The sequence below is a fragment of the Bos grunniens genome, chromosome 6 (assembly GCF_055505025.1).
Source record: "Bos grunniens cultivar Pamir isolate PY7600 chromosome 6, Bosgru_T2T1.0, whole genome shotgun sequence".
Classification (NCBI taxonomy): domain Eukaryota; kingdom Metazoa; phylum Chordata; class Mammalia; order Artiodactyla; family Bovidae; genus Bos; species Bos grunniens.
In genome coordinates this window covers 40,572,974-40,596,540 of record NC_141170.1, presented here as the reverse complement: position 1 = coordinate 40,596,540, position 23,567 = coordinate 40,572,974, and the positions used below count along the sequence as shown (strand labels likewise).

The following is a 23,567-nucleotide window of genomic DNA, read 5'->3' as shown; positions in this document are numbered from 1 at the left end:
GTGACAAAATAGTAAAACACAAAATGAGAATAATAACATAACACATTTTTTGAAATTTATAGCAATGAAACTAAAGACCTAAAATTTATTCAGATGAATTGGTATTATTGGCATGTTAACTTTATCAAATTCAAAAATCTAAATGAGCAAGTATCTTAAATCTACTTTTCAAGAAATTCATATGACATATATAGGATATTTTTGGTGTATATTTTCTACTAATGAATTCTGGATCTAACTGTTTTTGTTTATAGTTATAGTTTCATAATTCTATTATTAATCTTATTCTTATTAACCATGCTATTCCCAAATACAAAATGTTTTCTGCTCTTTGGCTACTGGATCTAGTCCAGTTTGGTTGGGATATTTGGAAGAGTCATACCAAGTAACAGATTATGTAGCAGCTCTTCAGATCCCTAAGCTATTTCTCAAAACGTTATTTTCTTTTTTCCTTACTGAATGTCATTGTGAGTTTTGTTGTCTTATTCCCTTGCACCAAGTGATTATACAAATTTTCAATTCCAAGAATAAGTCACAAGATCTTAAGAACTCCAGTGAAAACTAAAAGAATAATATTTAGACAAAAGTAAAGTAATTGGACTTCCTTCAGCTTCTGTTTTTTTGCATCAATATGATTATGACAAATAGATTCAAGGGATTAGATTTGATAGACAGAGTGCCTGAAGAACTATGGATGGAGGTTTGTGACATTGTATAGGAAGCAGTGATCAAGACCATGCCCCCCAAAAAAGGAATGCAAAAAGTCAAAATGGTTGACTGAGGAGCACTTACAAAGAGCTGTGAAAAGAAGAGAAGAGAAAGGCAAAGGAGAAAAGGAAAGATTCACCCATTTGAATGCAGAGTTCCAAAGAATAGCAAGGAGAGATTAGAAAGCCTTCTTCAGTGATCAATACAAAGAAATAGAGGAAAACAACAGAATGGGAAAGACTAGAGATGTCTTCAAGAAAATTAGAGATACCAAGAGAACATCTCATGCAAAGATGGGTACAATAAAGGACAGAAATGGTATGGACCTAACAGAAGCAGAATATAAGAAGAGGTAGCAAGAATACACAGAACTATACAAATAAATTTTCATGACCCAGATAGCCCAGTGATGTGATCACTCACCTAGAGCCAAACCTCCAGTAGTGTGAAGCCAAGTGGGCCTTAGGAAGCATCACTATGAACAAAGCTAGTGGAGATGTTGGACTTCCATCTGTGCGATATCAAATCCTAAAAGATGATGCTGTGAAAGTACTTCACTCAATATACCAGCAAATTTGGAAAACTCAGCAGTGGCCACAGGACTGGAAAAGGTCAGTTTTCATTCCAATCCCAAAGAAAGGCAATGCCAAAGGATGCTCAAACTATTACATAATAGCATACGTCTCACACGCTAGCAAAGTAATGCTCAAAATTCTCCAAGCCAGGCTTCAGCAATATATGAACTAAGAGTTTCCAGATGTTTAAGTTGGATTTAGAAAAGGCAGAGGAACCAGAGATCAAACTGCTAACATCGCTGTATCATCAGAACAGCAAGATAGTTCCAGAAAAACTTCCACTTCTGCTTTATTGACTATGCCAGTGCCTTTCACTGTGTGGATCACAACAAACTCTGGAAAATTCTGAAAGTGATGGGCATACCAGACCACCTTACCCGCCTCCTGAGAAATCTGTATGCAAGTCAGGAAGGAACAGTTAAAACCGGACATGGAACAATGGACTGATTCCAAATTAGGGAAGGAGTAGGTCAAGGCTGTATATTGTCACCCTGCTTATTTAACTTCTATGCAGAGTACATCATGCGGAATGCTGGACTGGATGAAGCTAGGAGAAATATCAAGTACCTCAGATACGCAGGTGACACCACCCTTATGGCAGAAATGAAGATGAACTAAAGAGCCTCTTGATGAAAGTGAAAGAGGAGAGTGAAAAACCTGACTTAAAACTCAGCATTCAAAAAACAAAGATTATGGCATCCAGTCCCATCACACCATGGAAAATAGATGGAAAAACAAGGGAAACAGTGACAGACTATTTTCTTGGGCTCCAAAGTCACTGCAGATGGTGACTACAGCCATGAAATTAAAAGATCCTTGCTCCTTGGAAGTAAAGCTATGACCTACCTAGACAGCATATTAAAAAGCAAAGACATTACTTTGCCAACAAATGTCTATCTAATGAAAGCTCTGGTTTGTCCAGTAGTCATGTATGGATGTGAGAGTTGGACTATAATGAGAGCTGAGTGCCACAATATTGATGCTTTTGAACTGTGATGTTGGAGAAGACTCTTGACAGTTCTTTGAACTGCAAGGAGATCACATGACTGAGCAACTGAACTGGAGATTAGGATAGTCATTTTTGCCCTTACAATGCATAGCATTAAGTGACTCAAAAAGAAAATCACTTTTCTTATTGATTTAATACTATTGAGTTAAAAAGTAAACTGAGTTGAGACTGATATATTAATTCTCTGGCTTCCTTTTTCTAATTTATAACATTTTTACTGTGACTAGATAATAATAATAAAAAAAAAACACCTTTCAGCTGTAAAACCCAAGGAGAATTAATTGTATTTACTAACTGCCTGAGATTAGGTTTAGATTCACTTTGAAATATATTTTATTTTTAAATATACAGAGCTGGATCCATAGAACCTAGTAACAGGCATCAATCAAAAATATATTTCTCAAGAGCAAATGGATGACATTTTCCATAGGAAATTTGATCATAGTCAAACTGTTATGCCTTGTGTTTGTAACTCCAGTTTCTCATAACAGTTCCCCCTTTCTCTGCTCTTCACTTCTATTCTTTTTTATTTTATCTTTCTATATGAGTTCTTTTGAAGACATTTAGAAAGAACTTATCATTGGTAAAAACTATTTTGAAAATCACCAGTTATTGGATTGTAAGCTTCCCTAAGGCAAAAATCAGTACTTCCTTTGTAACATGTTCATAAAAGTACAACCAAGTTCATCTTTTTGAGGATTAAATTAAATGATCTCCTGAATAATTATTCACATAATACATGTTCAGTGATTGTTAGGTATTTTGATTGTTATTACTTATTTCTGTATTCACATCTCTGAGGGCCCCCATAGCAGATACGTTTAGTGGATCTAATATATAAATATGGATGTATAGTCGAAGACACTCTGATGGGACTTTGCCTTTGATTTTTTTTTTTAATAAATCTAATTGCCACATGGTTGTTACATAGTGTGACAAATTATTATGATAAGGGTACATCCTTGATGAACCAAATGTGATGTTGACTTTGCTGTTACCAATAATAACTTTGAAAATTATTATCTTTTACTAGAAACTATTACTAATAGAGTCACAAAAGAGTCAACCAGTAGCACCATTTTATTGAAAGGGTCTAAATTAACAGTTGAAGGATTTTACAAGTCCATCAATGGAATAGAGAGTTAATACAAAATAAGAGACAGTCTCAGTTTCTGTGGCATCTACAGATATTGTATTTAAGTGCTTAAATTATAATGTGGCTAGTGAAAGGATTTTATGAATTATTGATATTTTCAATCTACACACTCCAGGATGAAATTCATTAGGAGGTGATAGTTTAGGAAACACATTATATAAAGGCATTGTAATACAAGCTGATTGAGCAGCAATTTTATTCACTGGTACATGGGTATCATTTAAAAACATAATTTAGATGCTGAGCTGCAGAGATTACCCTTGTCTTTCATTAAAAAAAAAAGTATTAGCACTTTATTTATGGAAAGAGACAGATGTCTTTCAAAATTTTTGATACACAGTATACCAAAAATTAATGAACATCACAGATCTTTTTATTTCTGTTTACTGAAGTGCTTTTGTATTTTCTTGGTGGATGTAAAATGCATGAGGAGAGAATTTTCTCTGCTTCAGAATAATAATTAATAGGACATGAGTTACTTAGCACTGGTTTGTTTCTGGTGATAAGAAATATCTTGTTTCCTTGGCCAAGAAATGAGGATGCCATTTTTTTTTTCTGTTATTTTATCTTCTCCGGAGAGATGCATTACATCACCATTCTGAAGCCTGCTAGCACTGGAAAGTATGACATTCAGTTCCTTTCTTTGAAAATACCACAGTACAATTTATCATTGCGTGGTGGTGTGAGAAATATTAATTGAGCTATTTCTGTGTGCTGGGTATTGAAGATGCAGTGATGAATAAGACCAGAACTTGGTTTTGAATTTCAATTCTACTACTACTTAATAAAAGAGCCATATATCTTTGTACCTGTTTTGTCATTTGAAAAATTAAGATAATGAAATATCTACCTCATAAGTATGTTGTGAGATGATTAAATTAGTATATATGCAATACTGAAATATGGGACATGCTTAATTGTTGTTCAGTCACTCAATTATGTCCAATTCTTTGCAACATCATGTGCTGCAGCACGCCAGAGCTGCCTGTCCTTCATTATTTCCTGGAGTTTGGTCAAACTCATGTCCATTGAGTTGGCAGTGCCATCCAACCATCTCATCCCCTTCTCTTCTTGCCTTCAATCTTTCCTAGGATCAGATTCTTTTCCAAAGAGTCAGCACTTCACATGAAGTGGCCAAAGTATTAAGGCTTCAGCTTTAGCATCAGTCCTTACAATGAATATTCAGGGTTGATTTCCTTTAGGATTGACTGGTTTGATTAACATGCTTAATGAATGTTGAGCTTATAGCAGACACAGTGCCTGCCCTTAGGGAGATTCCATTTGTGTTATTTATCTCCTCTACACCCCTCTTGGATTTGGTGACAGAAAGGAAATGGAGAGCAAAAACGCAATAGTGTTTCATTAAGTTTAAATGTTGTGAGAACCAGTATATGATATTAGACAAGTGCTAGGAGTCTGAAACCTACCAGTGTTGATCTTGGTTAAGTTTTTAAACCTTTTAAGTTTTGGTTGACTTTTATGTTTGATATGGTAGTAACTAGGACCATGTCACATCAAAATATTTTGTTAACTTCAGTTCAGTCACTCAATCATATCAGATTGTTTGTGACCCCATGGACTGCAGCATGCCAGGCTTCCCTCTCCATCACCAATTCCTGGAGCTTACACAAACTCATGTCTGTTGAGTTGGTGATGCCATCCAACCATCTCATCCTCTGTGTTCCCCTTCTCCTCCTGCCTTCAAACTTTCCCAGCATTAAGGTCTTTTCCAATAAATTAGTTCTTCACATCATATGGCCAAAGTATTGGAGTTTCAGCTTCAGTATCAGTTTTTCCAATGAATATTCAGGATTGATTTCCTTTAGGATCGACTGCTTAGAAAGTACTGTACTAATATAAAATATTATTATGAGCTTTTGGTTATCCGCTTATAGGAGATTTTCTTTGTAAATAATGCACTAGCAAATTTTTTTTAGAAGACTAATTTGTTTATTGCTTTTGTGTGCTTTTAGCTTAACTACTCAGCTATCCTGAGAAGTTCAGTTCAGTTCAGTAGCTCAGTCATGTAGAACTATTTGTGACCCCATGAACTGCAGTATGCCAGGCCTCCCTGTACATCATCAACTCCCGGAGTTTACCCAAACTCATGTCCATTGAGTCAGAGATGCCATTTAACCATCTCATCCTCTGTCATCTCCTTCTCCTCCTGTGTTTAATCCTTCCCAACTTCAGGGTCTTTTCAAATGAGTCTGCTCTAAGCATCCAGTGGCCAAAGTATTGGAGTTTCAGCTTCAACATCAGTGCTTCTAATGAACACCCAGAACTGATTTCCTTTAGGATGGACTGGTTGGATCTCCTTGCAGTCTTAGGGACTCTCAAGAGTCTTCTCCAACACCACAGTTCAAAAGCATCAGTTCTTCTTTGCTCATCTTTCTTTATAGTCCAACTCTCACATCCATACATGACTACTAGAAAAACCATTGCCTTGACTAGACAGACCTTTGTTGACAAAGTAATGTCTCTGCTTTTTAATATGCTGTCTAGGTTGGTCATAACTATGTTTCCAAGGAGTAAGTGTCTCTTAATTTTATGTCTTTAATCTGCAGTGATTTTGGAGCCCCAAATAATAAAGTCAGCCCACTGTTTCCCCATCTGTTTGCCATGAAGTTATGGGACCGGATGCCATGATCTTCGTTTTCTGAATGTTGAGCGTTAAGCCAACTTTTTCACTCTCCTCTTTCACTTTCATCAAGAGGCTTCTAGTTCTTCTTCACTTTCTGCCATAAGGGTTGTGTCATCTGCATATCTGAGGTTATTGATATTTCTCCCTGCAGTCTTGATTCCAGCTTGTGATTCCTCCAGCCCAGCATGTCTCATAATGTACTCTGCATATAAGTTAAATAAGCAGGGTGACAATATACAGCCTTGACATACTCCTTTTCCTATTTGGAACCAGTCTGTTGTCCCATGTCCAGTTCTAACTGTTGCTTCCTGACGTGCATACAGGTTTCTCAAGAGGCAGGTCAGGTGGTCTGGTATTCCCATCTCTTTCAGAATGTTCCAGAGTTTATTGTGATACACACAGTCAAAGGCTTTGTCATAGTCAATAAAGCAGAAATAGAAGGTTTTCTGGAACTCTCTTGCTTTTTTGATGATCCAGCAAATGTTGGCAATTTGATCTCTGGTTCCTCTGTCTTTTCTAAAACCAGCTTGAACATCTGGAAGTTCACGGTTCACATATTAGTGAAGCCTGGCTTGGAGAATTTTGAGCATTACTTTACTAATGTGTGAAATGAGTGCAATTGTGCTGTAGTTTGAGCATTCTTTGGCATTGCCTTTCTTTGGGATTGGAATGAAAACTGACCTTTTCCAGTCCTGTGGCCACTGCTGAGTTTTCCAAATTTGCTGGTATATTGATGCAGCACTTTCACAGGATCATCCTTTAAGATTTGATATAGCTCAGCTGGAATTCCATCACCTCCACTAGCTTTGTTCGTAGTGATATTTCCTAAGGCCCGCTTGACTTCACTTTCCAGGATGTCTGACTAGGTGAGTGATCACACCATCGTGTTTATCTGGTTCATGAAGATCTCTTTTGTATAGTTCTTCTGTGTATTCTTGCCTCCTCTTCTTAATATCTTCTGCTTCTATTAGGTCCATACCATTTCTGTCCTTTATTGAGCCCATCTTTGCACACAATGTTCCCTTGGTTTCTCTAATTTTCTTGGAGACATCTCTTAGTCTTTCCCATTCTACTGTTTTCCTTTATTTCTTTGCACTGATCACTGAGGAAGGCTTTCTTATTTCACCTTGCTATTCTTTGGAACTCTGCATTCAAATGGGTATATCTTTCGTTTTCTCCTTTGCTTTTCACATCTTTTATTTTCACAACTATTTGTAAGGCCTCCTCAAATAGCCATTTTCCTTTTTTGCATTTATTTCTCTTGGGAATGGTCTTGATCCCTGTTTCCTGTACAATGTCATGAAGCTCTGTCCATAGTTCATCAGGCACTCTATCTATCAGATCTAGTCCCTTATATCTATTTGTCACTTCCACTGTATAATCATAAGTGATATGATTTAGGTCATACTTGAATGCTCTAGTGGTTTTCCCCACTTTCTTCAATTTAAGTCTGAATTTGGCAATAAGGAGATCATGATCTGAGCCACAGTCTGTTCCCGGTCTTGTTTTTGCTGACTTGTGTTTGCTGTCCTGTGAAAAGTGTACCCAAATGCATTTTAATAATCTAAGCCAAATGTAACAAAGAAAATAGTTTGGTTCAAAATACTACATTTCAATAATAAAAATATTTTTATAATTATTTAATATTTTACAACTCTCTTATTCTCTTCATAAATGTCATTTCTATATATTAGATTAGATGCATTAATTACATAAAATTCTGCTCATTTAGAATATTTAAATTTTAGATAGAAAATGGGTTGTATGACTTGCAGTTTAAAAGGAAAGAAATTTTAAGCTACATTAGCATTAGATACAATTTCATAGTTCTCAGTTATGGCAATTTAGTTCTACCAATTTTTGGTAAGCAACAATTTTATTTCTCTGTAATTTGTAATACTATTTGAAAAAGGTTGACCATGCATATGCTCTCTCATCCATACATTTTCTAATTAAAGAATGCAATCCCAATATTGCATATGGTACAGATATGGACAGAACTAATATAGAACTAATAACATCTTATTTCTTCTAAACAATAACATGACTGTATTATATTTTATGAATTGTTGTGGAATGAAGTGGAAATTTGCTAGTCTTTTTTTTTTTTAACTGTTTCTTCCTTTTATTCAGAATGCAGTTACCCTTAATTTGAATTTGCCCTGTAGCTAACCACAGGATGTAGCTTGTGACATTAAGTTTGACAAAGGACAACAAGAAAATCACTTTAAGGCAACATATAAACATATTTATGGAGGTTGCATGAATGAAAAAAGTAGTTTGGGTATTAAAATTGAAGACAGAAAAGTAGAGAAACTACTTCCAAGGAGGTTTGGAAATGAACAGCAACAGCTAAAATGTCAGAATTCGGGATATTGGATCAGAGTAACAGACAAGAGATCCTGAAGAAGACCTAGCAGGGTTGTCATCATACAATTCATTTATTCATGATCTCATAACAGAAAGAAGAAAAGGGAGTATTTTCCACTTGTGTTTCTAGATTGTCATAGACTGCTTTATAGTGACAAATTTCTCTTGCCATTATAACCTCAAGACCATGCTTTTTTTTTCTTTCCTTTTTTTCCCTTTGGTTTTACATTTAATGAGTTGAAGATACAAATTGCTTATTAATTTACTTTCCTCCCCATCCTTTAAAATATTCAAAGACATCATCCCATGTATGATTCTATATAGCAAATCCAGATTCTTCTTTGCCGTTTTTTTCTTATCACATACCTTAAATATCTACAAAACAGAATTAATTATCTCTATGTGGATTGTGTATTAATTCAGTGGATGTTCATTGAGTATGCATTACGTGCCAGGCATTGTGAGCTTGTGAAGGATACAGGGGTAAGCATGGTTTTTATACGCAGGCAGTTTGTTTGCATTTACTTCTTCAGGTGAGGGAAGCATCTAGAATTAGATGATGAACAATGACTGGAGAACCCTAAATGTTACTTAGCTTTTCAGTGACAAATTATGTTTGCCATACTAGTTTTTGTTATGGGAATATGATTTGTATGTACTTTAACTCAACTTAAATTATAGGATTGTTTTACTTTAGTCTTAGAAATGGCAAATAAATGATGAATGAGCTACAGCCAGTCATGACATAGGCAACACCATAATTTTCTCTGAAATAGAATTGCCTAATAAATCTTAATTTAAAGTCAAAAGCAGTGCCAGAGGTGCACTTTACTTGGGCTACAGTTTATGACAGTTTCTTCAAATTAGACCAGGACCAGAGAATTAAAAGTTAAACTTTGCCTAATGACAGTTGAGAAAATAAAGGTAAAATTTATTTGAAAAATAAAAATCTCCATTAAATTATAAGATAGTAGTTATAAATTATAATAAATATACCTTATTAATACTTTTTGCACATATCCATCTTGCTCATTAAGCATTTGTTGGAGAGAGAAATACTAGTCACCAAGAAGTTAAAGTAATTGCACACAAAAATGAGATGAATTTTATATGGAATAAGACTAAAGTTGTGTGATTGTACGTTTTATGTTGTATAATATAACCAGCTTCATATATAATCCAAAGCACATATATTTAGAGCTATTTCAAAGAACGAAATTAGTTCTAGGAATCCCTTGGTAGGCTAGTCCTTGACAAATGTCAACTTCAGCGTAAGACCCCACTCTCAGCCTCCACTTTCATGTGAAATGAGCCTCCAGTACAAACTTTTTGAGACTATTGATTAATTTTTAAAGTGCTTACTTCCGTTTCTTCTACTTGTCAGAGTGAGCTCAGGTTTGTTAGTAATCTAGTCATGAAGTTCATCTCTTAGGTAAAGTATTTAAGTGAACTATATTGAAGTATACAGTCCAGTAAATACTACATTTACTTGATATATGTTTAATTAATGATGATGATAAATTATAATAATATAAGAGTATCATAGTTTTTTAAAAAGTCCTAAAAATCCTGTTAAAAATAAGATTTGTAAATGAATGACATATCTTAAAAAGGATAACCCCATTTACAACTTTCTAAACATAAGTTTTCCTATATACCATTTTTGTCTTCTAACGCATGTGATTTTGAGCTTTCAAAAAAGTCAAGGAGAGAAATGAGTGTGATTTTGCTGGTAATTGAAGACATGAGCTTAGGTCAAAGCACAAAATCTTACCTGAAAGTAAATATCCAAAAGAGTATTTCTCCCTTGTTTTAAAATGTTCCTAGAGTTTTATTTATTGTACATGTAGCTCAGTTTATCCCTTCCACTGAAATTATCTTAGATTTATATCACTTGGAACCTATTATTTTTCTTTTTAATGTTTGTATCATGAGCCCATTTTCTTTTGAGTCTTTCCCTCTTTCTTCCCCACTGATCCTTTTTTTTTGTTTGTTTGTTTCCTTGTTGTGTGGCAAGTTCTCCCTATAGAGACCAATATTAATTAGAAAAAGAAGATGTCGCTTGATGAGTTCCCTGAATATGTTACAGTTTCTCAAATTTTTCCTCTACTTGTAATAATTGATACCTTAAAATCATAATGGAATCTAATTTGAAAGATACATAACCATAAAGTGTTGGAGAATCTCAATTTATTCTTAAAAGAGTTTGTTGAAAGACTTGCTTTAGAATTTCAGAAAAGCCCAGAGCAGGTGGCTCATTATTTGTGTCAACCTTTGGATATATTTTTTCCTGAAGATAGTATTTTTCCACAGTAACATAAAATACTGATGAGTGGGAGGAAGAAAAGCTTCTTCAGTAAGGATTCTAAATATATTTATTCAGGATGAGAGCATTTCCTGTTAATGTGTCACCTCGCAAGGTACATTTCTCATTAACTACAGAAAATATTAGGCCCTAAGAGATGAGTTACAGAGTAGTTTCTTCCAAAGAGATCAATTCTTGAGATGGGTAAAAAGCAAGACCATTTTGTTAAGTAGTGGTATAAACAATAATTAATAAATGAGACTATCAAAACTATCTGAAAGCTTTCTATATATAATTACCAACCTATCTTTCAAATAGAAAATCCTTGTGTTATTATTATGAATATTGTATTTCCTGTGTCTATAGTTTGGAATGATATGTTAATTCAATCTTAGCTTAACTTTTGCCTTATTTTTTTTTGAAACTTATACTGTATTTTTAAGCTTATAATGTGGTTGTTTCTTAAAAAATAATTTTATAGAGGAATGGGTTCTTTTAAGAAAGACATGATGTTCAATAAATCGAGTTTGAGTGCAATAAATTATTTACTTTCAGTTTGCAAGAGGTGAATAAAAAGTGCTTGGCCAATATCGTACCATTAATCTATTCTCTTTTCTCCTTTCTCTCTTTACTTCTCTCTCTCCAATAGAAGTGGAACAAAAAGGTAATTAAATACCTTTCATAAATTATATACTATTTATAGGCTAAGTTATTTAACAGTTTAACATCTAGTTAAAATAATTGTTATTAATTTTTATCTATTTTCTGAAAATTTATTTACTACTTCTGCTGCTCAACTTCACGTTAATCTGTTGTACTGACCAGTGCTGGTTTGATTATTTTTATCCTAAAACAGTTTAATAGTGTAAAGTTTTAAACCATGCATTTTATTCCTCTTTATTTTTAAATGAGTAGTTAGAAATCCAGTAGATGCTGATGCATAATGACTGCTTCAGATTTGTTTTTATTTCTAGACTAGATAATTTTCCATAGCTCTGGAGTGATTCCCTGTTCTTTTGATTTTTAACTATTAAGGGAAAAGGGGAGATGGTTTTCTGAAATACATTAAAATAAATTGCTTTTGTAAGCAAGGGCTGATTATTAACTAACATAAAGTTTATATACAATTTTGACAAGAATACCTACCCATCCTTTATAATTATAAACATCATATTGCGTGTGTGCTAAGTCACTTCAGTCGTGTCCAATTCTTTATGACCCTATGGCCTGTAGCCCACCAGGCTCCTCTGTCCATGTAATTCTCCAGGCAAGAAGATGTAATGAGTTGCCATTTCCTCCTCCAGGGGATCTTCCTGACCCAGGGATGGAACCTTCATCTCTTATGTCTCTCACATTGGTTGGCGGGTTCTTTACCAGCAGCACCACCTGGGAAGCCCAGGCATCATATTAGAGTCCTGAAAAATTCTTCCAATAATGAATTTTATTATTAATTATAATTTGATGATGATCCTCTATCCTTGCTATGGAAGATTTTGACAGTTAAATTTTCCCCTAAATGTCTCATTTTCCCAAAATTGAAACTTTGGACATTTTAACAATGTACTTTTGTTTTTAATAACCTGCAAACCCTAGTTGAGTTTCATCTTAGATTTTCTCTTAGATGTAGGTTTATAATTGCTGTTAAAGAGCTAATCACTAATATCAAGAGAATAATACTTTAATCATTAAAATACGAATCAACCTCCAAATTTCTTGTGATTTCTTAATTTCTCTTCCCAATATACTTCTAATCATTTCAAACATAACAGTGAACCGCATGATTATTTTTCAGTGTGTTTGCTCTGCAAAAATATTGGAGCAGTGTTTCCCATAGCAGGTTCAGAAGAAAATTACATCCCATCAGGCTCTGTAGAAAGGGTTCTGTGATCAAATTAATTTGTGTAAATTTGCTCACACTCCCTTCTTCTGCCTTGCGGAGTCACTAATGTACCTCAGCACTTAGAATCTTGATATTATTTTAATTAGATATTTCTTAAGCATGTGTGGCTAGGAATCCCTGTTTTTGTGTTGGGTTTTTTTCTGTGTATTATATATCTAAACCATATAAATAGGTATTTCAAGGACCTCCTTTTGGGAAACATTGCTTTTTAGCCCCTTTGTTACAGATGAATCAGTCAAGCTTTCCTTACCACCACTCACATGATGTGCTACTGAAAAATAAAATTAATCAGACAAGTCCTGCCCATTTTCAGTCTGAAGTATGAGCAGCAAAATATTGTAGCAAGTAATCTTGTTTTTTTAATGTTCTTCTCATGTAACAGTAAAAGGTACATGTTTTTAAGTTCCAATTCTACTGTATTTAACAGGACATTTTTAACTGATTAAAATCTAGATCTTGGGTTCTTCTCTGTAACTTTTCACCTTTTCTTCTTCCCTTATTTCTTCTTTCCTTTCTTTTTCTTCCTTTCTCTTTTTCCTTCCAGTATCCATCCATCACTCATTTTTAATTGTGTGAGTTGCATGCTCTGTGTGTGCTGTAGCAGCTTTAAGGGCTTTTTTGCTATAAGATTCAGTGGCCTGTATTACAAGGTTTTTCTTTTCCCTTATTATGTTTTTAATTACTTTTGTATTTTCATTTGCTTCTTAATGACAAGTATAGAGTAGTTACTAGCATCAGAGTGAAAACAATATTTTTTAAAAAGTTTCAAATAAGATATATGAAACTATCACGTGTAAATGTTTGTATTTGGTATATGTCCATAGAATACACAGACATAAGTCACATCTATATAGATAGCATATCCAAAATTATTGCAACACTCTTGCAAAGGTAAAATGCAAAAGAAAGCACAGCCACTCATGAAAAGGCCAAATTTCATCAGCAAATCAAATCAGAATGATTCTAAAGAAATGTCAAAATTAATGTGGAAAAATACTTTATGTTCTCAGAAGAATGCAGCAAAATAATTAAGTGGTGGTGGGTATTTCTTATTAGAGTTGAATTCCACTTGGTGAAAAGTAAGAATATATGACAAAATATTTAAATTAATATAATTATTATTTTGACTCTTTCCCAATTGACAGTTTTTCTTTGTCCTGGACTACTAAAAGGAGTATACCAGAGTGAACATTTGTTTGAATCTGACCACCAATCTGGGGCATGGTGCAAAGACCCTCTTCAGGCTTCTGACAAGATTTATTATATGCCCTGGACCCCATACAGAACTGATACCCTGACTGAGTACTCATCCAAGGATGACTTCATTGCTGGAAGGCCAACTACAACCTACAAGCTCCCTCACAGGGTGGATGGCACAGGATTTGTAGTGTATGATGGAGCTTTGTTCTTCAATAAAGAGCGCACCAGAAACATAGTAAAGTTTGATTTGCGGACTAGGATAAAGAGTGGAGAAGCTATCATAGCAAATGCCAATTACCATGATACCTCCCCTTACCGCTGGGGAGGCAAATCTGACATAGACTTGGCAGTGGACGAGAATGGGCTATGGGTCATCTATGCAACAGAACAAAACAATGGTAAAATTGTCATTAGTCAATTGAACCCTTACACCCTACGGATTGAAGGGACATGGGATACTGCATATGATAAAAGATCAGCTTCCAATGCATTCATGATATGTGGAATTCTGTATGTGGTCAAATCTGTCTATGAGGATGACGACAATGAGGCCACGGGAAATAAGATTGACTACATTTACAACACTGACCAAAGTAAGGACAGTTTGGTGGATGTGCCCTTTCCTAATTCATACCAGTACATAGCAGCTGTGGATTACAACCCCCGGGACAACCTTCTTTATGTGTGGAATAACTATCACGTCGTGAAATATTCTTTGGATTTTGGACCTCTGGATAGTAGATCAGGTAAGTTTGACTTTTGATGGTACTTTAAAGGGAACTATTTACAGCTTGAACTTAGTAAGTTTATTGTATATTTTTATTAGACTTCTTTCTCCTGGTTTTTCTTCTGGCCTGTGTTTTGAAAGTTATTCATTTTCTTATTAGCTAAAAAATGTTGCTGTTAATCACTGTTAAAAAAAAAATTTATAGGCATGAGAATCCAACTCTTACTCCTCTATGCAGCTAGTCTCCAACTTTCATCCCTTCTTTGAAGGGCATTTTCATTATCAGCTAGTTAGTTTGTGTGCCTGTATGTGTAGTGAACTATAGAAAACCTTTGCAAAAATAGAATGCTATCCCACCTAATTAATTGTGACATGCCCTACAAAGTGCCCTCTACTTGAAAATGCCAAAGGGTTGGCTTGATATAATTCTTCAGGAGCCCTATACCAATATATTCAACTCACTGAGCACATCATATATGACCACCCCTACTGGGAATATTGTCAGTTTATTCATATGTATAAGTGTACCTAATTGATATATACAGAAAAATGTTCATAACTGATACAGATAAAAGAATAGATCTCAATTGTAAAAGAAAAAACAGTACAAAACTCTGCTTAAAAAAGAAAAAAAGACATTTCAACTCCCTTTCTTTAAAAGTATCTTTTCTTCTCCAGGAAATACTGTTTACTTTTAGTATTGTTTGAAGACAGTCATCAATTGATCCATCTTTTACATTTTTAGTTGCATAACTGAGCAGATTTATCTTAGTTTAGAAGTTAAATTATTTTAGCTAGCAATTTTACTGTTCAGTTTAGTTCAGTCTCTTAGTCGTATCTGACTCTTTGCAACCCAATGGACTGCAGCGTACCAGGCTTCCCTGACCATCACCAACTCTCAGAGCTTGCTCAAACTCATGTCTGTTGAGTTGGTAATGGCATCCAACCATCTCATCTTCTGTCATCCCCTTCTCCTCCTGCCTTCAGTCTTTCCCAGCATCAGGGCCTTCTACTGAGAGTCAGTTCTTCACATCAGCTGCCCAAAGTACTGGAGTTTCAGCTTCAACATCAGTCCTTTCAATGACAATTCAGGACTGATTTCCTTTAGGACAGACTGGTTTGATCTCCTTGCAGTCTAAGGGACTCAAGAGTCTTCTCCAACACCACAGTTCAAAAACATCAATTCTTCAGTGCTCAGCTTTCTTTATAGTCCAACTCTCACATCCATACATGACTACTGGAAAAACCGTAGCTTTGACTAGATGGACATTTGTTGGCAAAGTAATGTCTCTGCTTTTTAATATGCTGTCTATGTCGGTCATAGCTTTTCTTCCAAAGAGCAAGCTTCTTTTAATTTAATTTCATGGCTGTAGTCACCATCTCCAGTGATTTTGAAGCCCCCAAAAATAAAGTCTCTCACTGTTCTCATTTTTTCCCATTCCATTTCCCTGAATTAACGGAAACAGTGATAATATTGTTCTTCCTGATAAAATATAATGGAAAAGTAAGATATAAGTGTCTGAATTTTCATAGTGACATAGCAATTCAAAGTTCATTTTTTTTAAATTCTTACAAGTTATTATTTCTTATTTTCTGCATTGTTTTTACCATGCTTTTACTAGCATGTCATTTTGCTTTATTAACTTACTTCATTATATACTTATCATCATACAATTAGAGTCTAAGTGCCATATAGCTAGTAATCTTGCTTTACTTATCCTTTTATTATTTTTCATCTGACCATTATTTCTGCCTTCTTAGATCCTAGTGTACTATATAGCATAAAGATAATACTCAATAATTCTTTGCTGAGTGAATGAATGGATGAAAGCATGAATGGATGCCTTTCTATTTCTCACTATGATAGAATGTCAAATTGGGTGGCATTTTCTCTAATGCCTGAGAAGCTTCTACAAGACTGAGAGCTGTTCTTTCCATGGGCAGCATGTTGATATTATGTTGAACTGCTTTTTGTAGAAGAAAAACCCTAATAGGCAATAGTAGCAAAAGCAACTTCTCATTATTAGTCCTGAAAAATCTCCTAGACCTAGCTAACCTCTGTACAGGTAAGGTTTCTTAAACCAACACACCTTTCAGTTAAAAAGCTAAGCATCTGAAATATTCTGGGAAGACAATTCTTTCAGACCTGTGATATTCTTGAGTATTTTGCCAGTGGAAACTCTACTGTTGAGTGGTTCTTAGCCTTTTTTGACTTTTAATTGTAACCAAAGTAATTTCTAATTGCCTTAAAAGAAATGATACATAGTAACATAATCATCATTTGGTGTTAGTGAAATAAGGGCAGTAAAATACCTTAATTTTATTTATTGGTAAAATCATGCATTATTTTTTAGACTAATGATAAGTTTAAATTAATTAGTATTCCAGATTTTAACTCAATGAACTAAAGCAAATTCTTAACTTACTTTTTGTAAATTATCCTTAAAGATGATACTATAGCCCCATGTATTTAGAGACTTGCCAAAAATATTTCTGGCATACATTAATAAAATTATATTTTTACCCCATACATGTATCCCTATGCATAATAATTCATTGTAATCATGGACACAGGAAAATTATACCACTCGCTTAATACTTTTTGTTTGTTTGCTTATAGAATTAGATTATGAGCCATCTTGCCCACTTATAATAGTTATCATATTTGTTAAAAGGATATTATTAAAGTGGCAAACACTAAGAAATGAAAAAGCTCAGCTTTTGAAACAAATCACTATCTTAATTCAGGAAATTCAGTTTTCATTCTTTTTAAATGACAGTGAAATTGCTTCTGTTTTCCAAAAAGTGAGACTTCAGCTATATTAAACTTGTATATGTAATCACAAGGAAAATGACCAATTTTCATGTATGAATGCTCAAATTAAAAAGCTAGAACTTTGGTGTGTTACTATAGTGGAGAGGCAGAAAGAAAAAGTAGAGAATAAGAATGTGTACATTTTATGCATCAATATGAGAATTTCAACTAGCATTAATGGAAGTTAGTTGTTCACCCTATTATACAAAAACAGTTTCAACTGAGTGTTTTTCTTTAGTATAAATTACACTGACATTTTTCAAAGAAATTTCCTTTTGACTTGTTTTTATGGACATTTTTATGTGTCTGTGTATGGAAACCAACTTACTGTAAATATTTAGGGTCAAAAAAACTACTCTGTAAATTAAAATTTCTGGGTATTGGAAGTTGAGACAAATATGTTCCCCCTGATGTATAAAAATCCCCAGGTGAGACATCCATAGAGGTAGCATACTGCTTCTGAACATAAGTCTGGGAGCCAAAGAACTTGGGTTTTAATTCTGCCTCTAGTGCTTTTTGGATTGTGGGCCTCTTGGTCTTAGTTACCTCAACTATAAAATGTAAAAATAATAATAATAATAATACCTGTGTCCAAAGATTGAGTTTCCCTGGTGGTTCAGTCATAAAGAATTTGCCAGCAGTGCAGGAGACCTGGGTTCAATCCCTGAGTTGGGAAGATCCCCTGAAGAAGGGAATGGCTACCCATTCCAGTATTCTGGCTTGGAGAATTCCATGGACAGAGTTGTCTAGCAGGCTAAAGTCCATGAAGATTATTGTTAGATTTTAATGAGATGATATATGTATAGATATAGCAAAATTAACATAAAACTACATATCAACCCTACATGGACCTTTATTATCCATGTTATCTAATTGAGGGGCTTAAGGCACTACTGCTCATATAATTTTATTAAAAATCACCAGCTACTACAATGCAGCATGAACTTCAAAGTCATGGTCCCTTCTGTGACACTAGAAGTGGAAAGTATGCTTACTGAAACAATGTGTCCAAATTCATTCATTTGATAGAAGTGATCTCAGTATCCCCATGTGCCAGGCACTCTCCAGATGTCAATCTAATTTGTAAATCTCATGATTGGATAATTACCATAGATCTGCACTCCAAAAAAAGTGCTTCTGATTTTCAGTGGTGAAATCATGTACTCTATGAAGATTTGCTAAATAATTTAAGAAATAAATCAATGAATTATAATATATACATACATATTTTATATCTTATTATTCAGAATATTATGGTAATTGGAGTAATAGTCCAATAATGTATTTTATTAAGATTATACATATGCTTCCCTTCACTGTTGGCCATGCACTCCTGTGATCTGGAAGTTATTATCTGGAAGTCACCCCAGTTATTCCCCACCCACCACACACACTTACTTCTTATCTTCATTCAGATCGTAGTGATATTTGGTAATATAAAGGAAGGTTGGTGTGGTAAGATGTGCCTAAGCACGTTACAGGACCTAGTGCATTTTCTTCTGGAAGTAATTATAGAATTACTCAATAGTTTTACAATGGCAAAGAAAATGAGCAACTATTCAATGGATTCTGTTTTCAGAACATCTCAGATTTTTCCATTGATGAACTGCATGAATCTTTTCAGCTTAGAGAAAATGAAAAGTGTATCCATTGAATACACCTGTGTATTCAAGTGAATAAGTGTGTTTCTTTGAAAATATATTTTGTCTGCAGAATAGGTGGTTAAGTTTTGGACACCAGAATCTTAAATATTTGTAAGCATTATCACCTGAGCTAAAAAGTAAGTATGTGAAATTGTTTTTGTTTTTTTTTTTTTCTGAACCGAGGACTAGCAAATCTACAATTTTCCTGAAATGTACTTTTAACTGAGCCTTTTTCCTCTCTTATAAAATATGATAAATTATGCATTCATCATTTCCTTCAATGGCTATCTTTTGTAAGACATACTTTTAAAACTTCCAAACAGTACTTAGCTATTTCACATGTTATTTGAGTGATTCTCATGTTGCCATCATGATTCTAAAATTCTACTTGATATCTTCATATGTCTGGTGTGAGGGAATCAAGTAGTTACTTTACTTGTCGTTAGTTCACTGCTGTTGAATGACTCTTACTCTTGGAGTTCTTTCTCTCAAATCATTTTGTGCTGAGTTCATAATTCATTAATAAAAAAGAGATGTGAGGTATTATCTTTTACTCTCTCATTTTGTCTCTAAACTGTTGACTAAACAATCTAAATGTTCTTTGTCAAATATACAAATATTTTCCACTATCTCATCCTGAAGAAAGAAGAAATATGTACAGGTTGATAATAAGAATATACAGAGAAGGTAAAGGCCAAAATTCCTAAAATTAGTATGTCTAACAGATCTACAACCCTATTGGTTGAGATTTAGTGAAACACACCAGGCAGTCAGTATGAACATCAGATGACAACGACATGTAGCTGTTGTCTAGTGCCTGCTCTTCTACTTCCCAAACACAATCCAAATTTTGAAAGCCATTTTATATTATGTAAATGTAATCATTTTGTATATGCTGAAGATAGTAGAATCTAAACCAACAAAAAGCCTACACATAACACTTTAATAATGCAGATAAGGTGAACCTTCTGTCCTTATAATATGCTAATTAAGTGCATTTGTGTCTCCAGTAAAAGCTGTGGCTATGTAGTGATGAATAAGAACTTTAAACACACATGACACCTCGTTAAAATGTAATTTTCACATCATATATCTGAGCCCTTTACTTTGACAGCTGAGTAATGTGAATGCTGGGCAGAGAATCTTGAACATTTTGAAGCTGTCACGTGCTTAATAGGTAGCCGAATCTGCTTCCTGAACGGTTTATTTAAATATGTTGCATCCTAGTCACAAAATAGAGCCTGAAAGTAGTGGGATGTTAAATCAAACTTGCCCTCAGCATATAGGTTATGATTGCCTCATGGTTCCACTCGAGATATCACATTGTCTCTAAAGTTTAATTGACGTAAATCTCAGTAGCTGAGTGAACTTCACAGAAAGAAAAAATAGTCAGCTACTTGTTGCTAATTTCATCCAGGTCTTTATTTTTATGCATCAGCTGTTTGGCTGTCTGCAGAGGCGCCCCCTCTCTTTCTCTCCACTCCTGCTTCTTTGCTTTTAGTGACAGCTGCTGACGGAAGGGCATTGCTGCTGGTGAGTTGTCAGGGAGCACAGCCAAAACTTACAAATTTTGCAAAAGCTATTCTATTGCCACTTAATGTCAGCTGAATTCTCTTATGTTTGTTTTTACATTTCTTATATTTTTCTTCTTTGTCATTTTAAGGCTAAACCTTTCCAGAATGACACCCTCTGCTTTTCAGGCTCTTAATATCAAAATCTCAGTCCTGTCGGGTTTCTACAACCAAACCCAGTGTTAGCCTTTCATCCCACATAGAGGTGACCCTCTTAATAAAGGAGACAGATACAAGGGATAAAAATGTTCAAAATTTTTATTAATTTTTTCCTACATAGTGACATCGCTGAAAAATGTATAATTATTAGAACAGTAATCAGAATTATTTCTACATGTAGCTCACAGTCATACAAGATGACTTACTTGTGAATAAGCTTCCCACTCACACCAGCTGTCTTTTCTGTAACCATTTCACTGCTCATTAGCACGTCCACCAGAGGGCAGACAGGTGGAACTGAAACAGTTTGGCTGTTGATTATTAGCACATCTTGTCAGGGATGGCAGTAGTGATTAAAATGGGATTTCTGATTATCAAGAGATTCCACTTTAGAATACTCTACTTCCATCTGTATTACCATAGGTAAGTCAGAACTGACTTTATTAGTAAAGTCTGATTTTTGCTTTATTTTTCCGTTTTTTTTTTTTTTTTAACAATCAGAATAGGGTTACCAAGCAAAAATACAAATTTAAGCAAAAAATATTTCCCCCTTAATAACTACTTTTACACCACAAAGCTACATTCTCAGATAATAATGATGAATGACCAAAAATTTAAGATACCTAAATTACAGGTATAATCTACCATGCTATATAATTTTATGGAATGAGACATGTTGTCAGATATCTCTGAAAACAAATGGATTATGTATTTTTGTTTAATAATAATTATTCCTGATTTTCTTCATGCCCTTCAGTAGTACAAATCCTTGGCCAAACTCTATGTATCCACTTACGCCAAAGAAGACACAAATTGAAATTGCCTACTGTCATGTGACTGAAGTATTCTAGCCTTAGAATTTGGATTTTAAAAACTAATTGTTAAAAAATAAAATTCTACCAAAAATATACAAATGCACGTGAAATTAGGTATTTGTTGATTTCATGGCTTAGAATTATCTCTTTGAGAAAAAATGGCACTTTATTTGTAAATGCTTTGTTCCATAAAAATACAAAATGATAAACTTTAAAAATTGTTTAAACAAACTTTTCAAAATCTATGAAAATTTTGCTACGTAGTATACATATTTGCATATTAAAAATATACTTTTATGTTTTATAGAGAAGCCCACTGAGATAAATCTGAGAGAAATAGCAATAATAGTGGGGAGCAGTTCTGAAAATTCATTCTTCATTTTGATACAAAAAAAAATAAATCCCTTAACCTGTTTGTGGAGAGGAAGCTTGAAAGTGGAATTGAAAAATATTAAGATAGAGGTGAAAAGTGAAATTCAGGCACAAAATCAAGCCTGCTATAGAAGGCCAAAGCAGGGAGCCAAACTGGGCTTAATTCGGAAGTCCAATGATTAATAGTTGTTTCTTCCCCTCTTTCTCCCTTCTTCCTCCCTTCTTTCTTTCCTTTCATTTTTCAAGACACATGTCTTTAGGTAGCTGAGGTATGCTCTGTGGTTACAGTTGTTGAACAGGCCAGGCATTGACCCTGCTCTCATAGAGTTTATAGAATAGGGAAAACTTAGAAGAAGAAACAAAAGGAGAAAGGGGGACGGTGTGTCAGAAAACAGTGTTACTGATTAGCTATTAATTTTTGAGTATTTTACTTTCTGGCCTTTTACATAGATTATAAAATTTAATCCTAACAAAAATCTTGCCAAAAAAGCATTAGCTTCATTTCCAGTTAAAGAAATTTAGGATCAGAGACAGTAAGTAACTCAAATGTCACATACATAGTCCAGAGTTGCAGTTAAAGTATTAATTGTCAGACTTTCCACTGTGTCGTGTTGCCTCCCTTGGTAATTAAAAAGAATACAGGTGCCATAGTTACAGAGCAAGGGGAAAGCAGGAAGGCAGTGTACAGATAGTACATAGAATATAAGTAAAGCAGATAAAGTGAAGTAGCAAATGCAAAGCCGAAAGGCCACATCAAACTCATTTAGAACAAGGACAAGCAAACAGCAGCTAGTGTTGCAAAGCACCTAGTGAACAGTGCCCCGTGTCTGCTGTCTGTGCAGTGGGGTAGGGCCTTCCTTTGCATCTGCTCTGCCTGAGTGCTTGGCAAGCAGTATTAGCATATGACAACGGGGCAGCTGTCAGACAAGCAGACCTTCCTCACCTTGATCTCTGGTTTCATTTGCCTGAAGGATAAAAGCAAGCAGTCTACTGCTTTCATGTGAACTCTGCCCACCTGGCTGAGATCTGCTCTCATAAAATTGAGGTGCACTGGTCTTGTCAGGCGGAGAAGGCAATGGCACCCCCCTCCAGTACTCTTGCCTGGAAAATCCCATGGACGGAAAAGCCTGGTAGGCTGCAGTCCATGGCGTCACTCAGAGTCGGACATGACTGAGCGACTTCATTTTCACTTTTCACTTTCATGCATTAGAGAAGGAAATGGCAACCCACTCCAATGTTCTTGCCTGGAGAATCCCAGGGAAGGGGGAGCCTGGTGGGCTGCCGTCTCAGGGGTCGCACAGAGTGGACATGACTGAACCGACTTAGCAGCAGCAGCAGCAGCAGGTCTTGTCAGGAAGAAGGTGTAGGCTGAGGAGCTACAGGTGTTTCTGGAGAGAGATTTGGAGAATTGAAGAGATCACTCCAGAACACTTCTGTTTTCTAAAAGAAGCACCTGCCATCCCTCCACATTGCACTAGGTTTCACATACATGCCTTAACACTTAAAAAAATACTGTGAAGTGCAGATGTGAAAACTAAGATTCAGAAATGTTAAGTCATCTGTCTGGAGAAACCCAGTTTGTGAACATAGATGTGAAC

General features: G+C 34.9%; 1 protein-coding gene across 11 annotated transcripts in view; it reads left to right on the top strand.

The window, feature by feature from the left end:
* Nucleotides 1-23,567, top strand: part of ADGRL3 (adhesion G protein-coupled receptor L3) — a 949,445-nt gene that overhangs the window by 612,635 nt on the left and 313,243 nt on the right. For all 11 annotated transcript variants that reach the window (XM_086407653.1, XM_086407652.1, XM_086407651.1 and 8 more), the window contains one exon: nt 13,813-14,613. In XM_086407653.1, the coding sequence (XP_086263779.1) occupies nt 13,813-14,613 (801 nt within the window). The remainder of the gene's footprint in view (nt 1-13,812; nt 14,614-23,567) is intronic.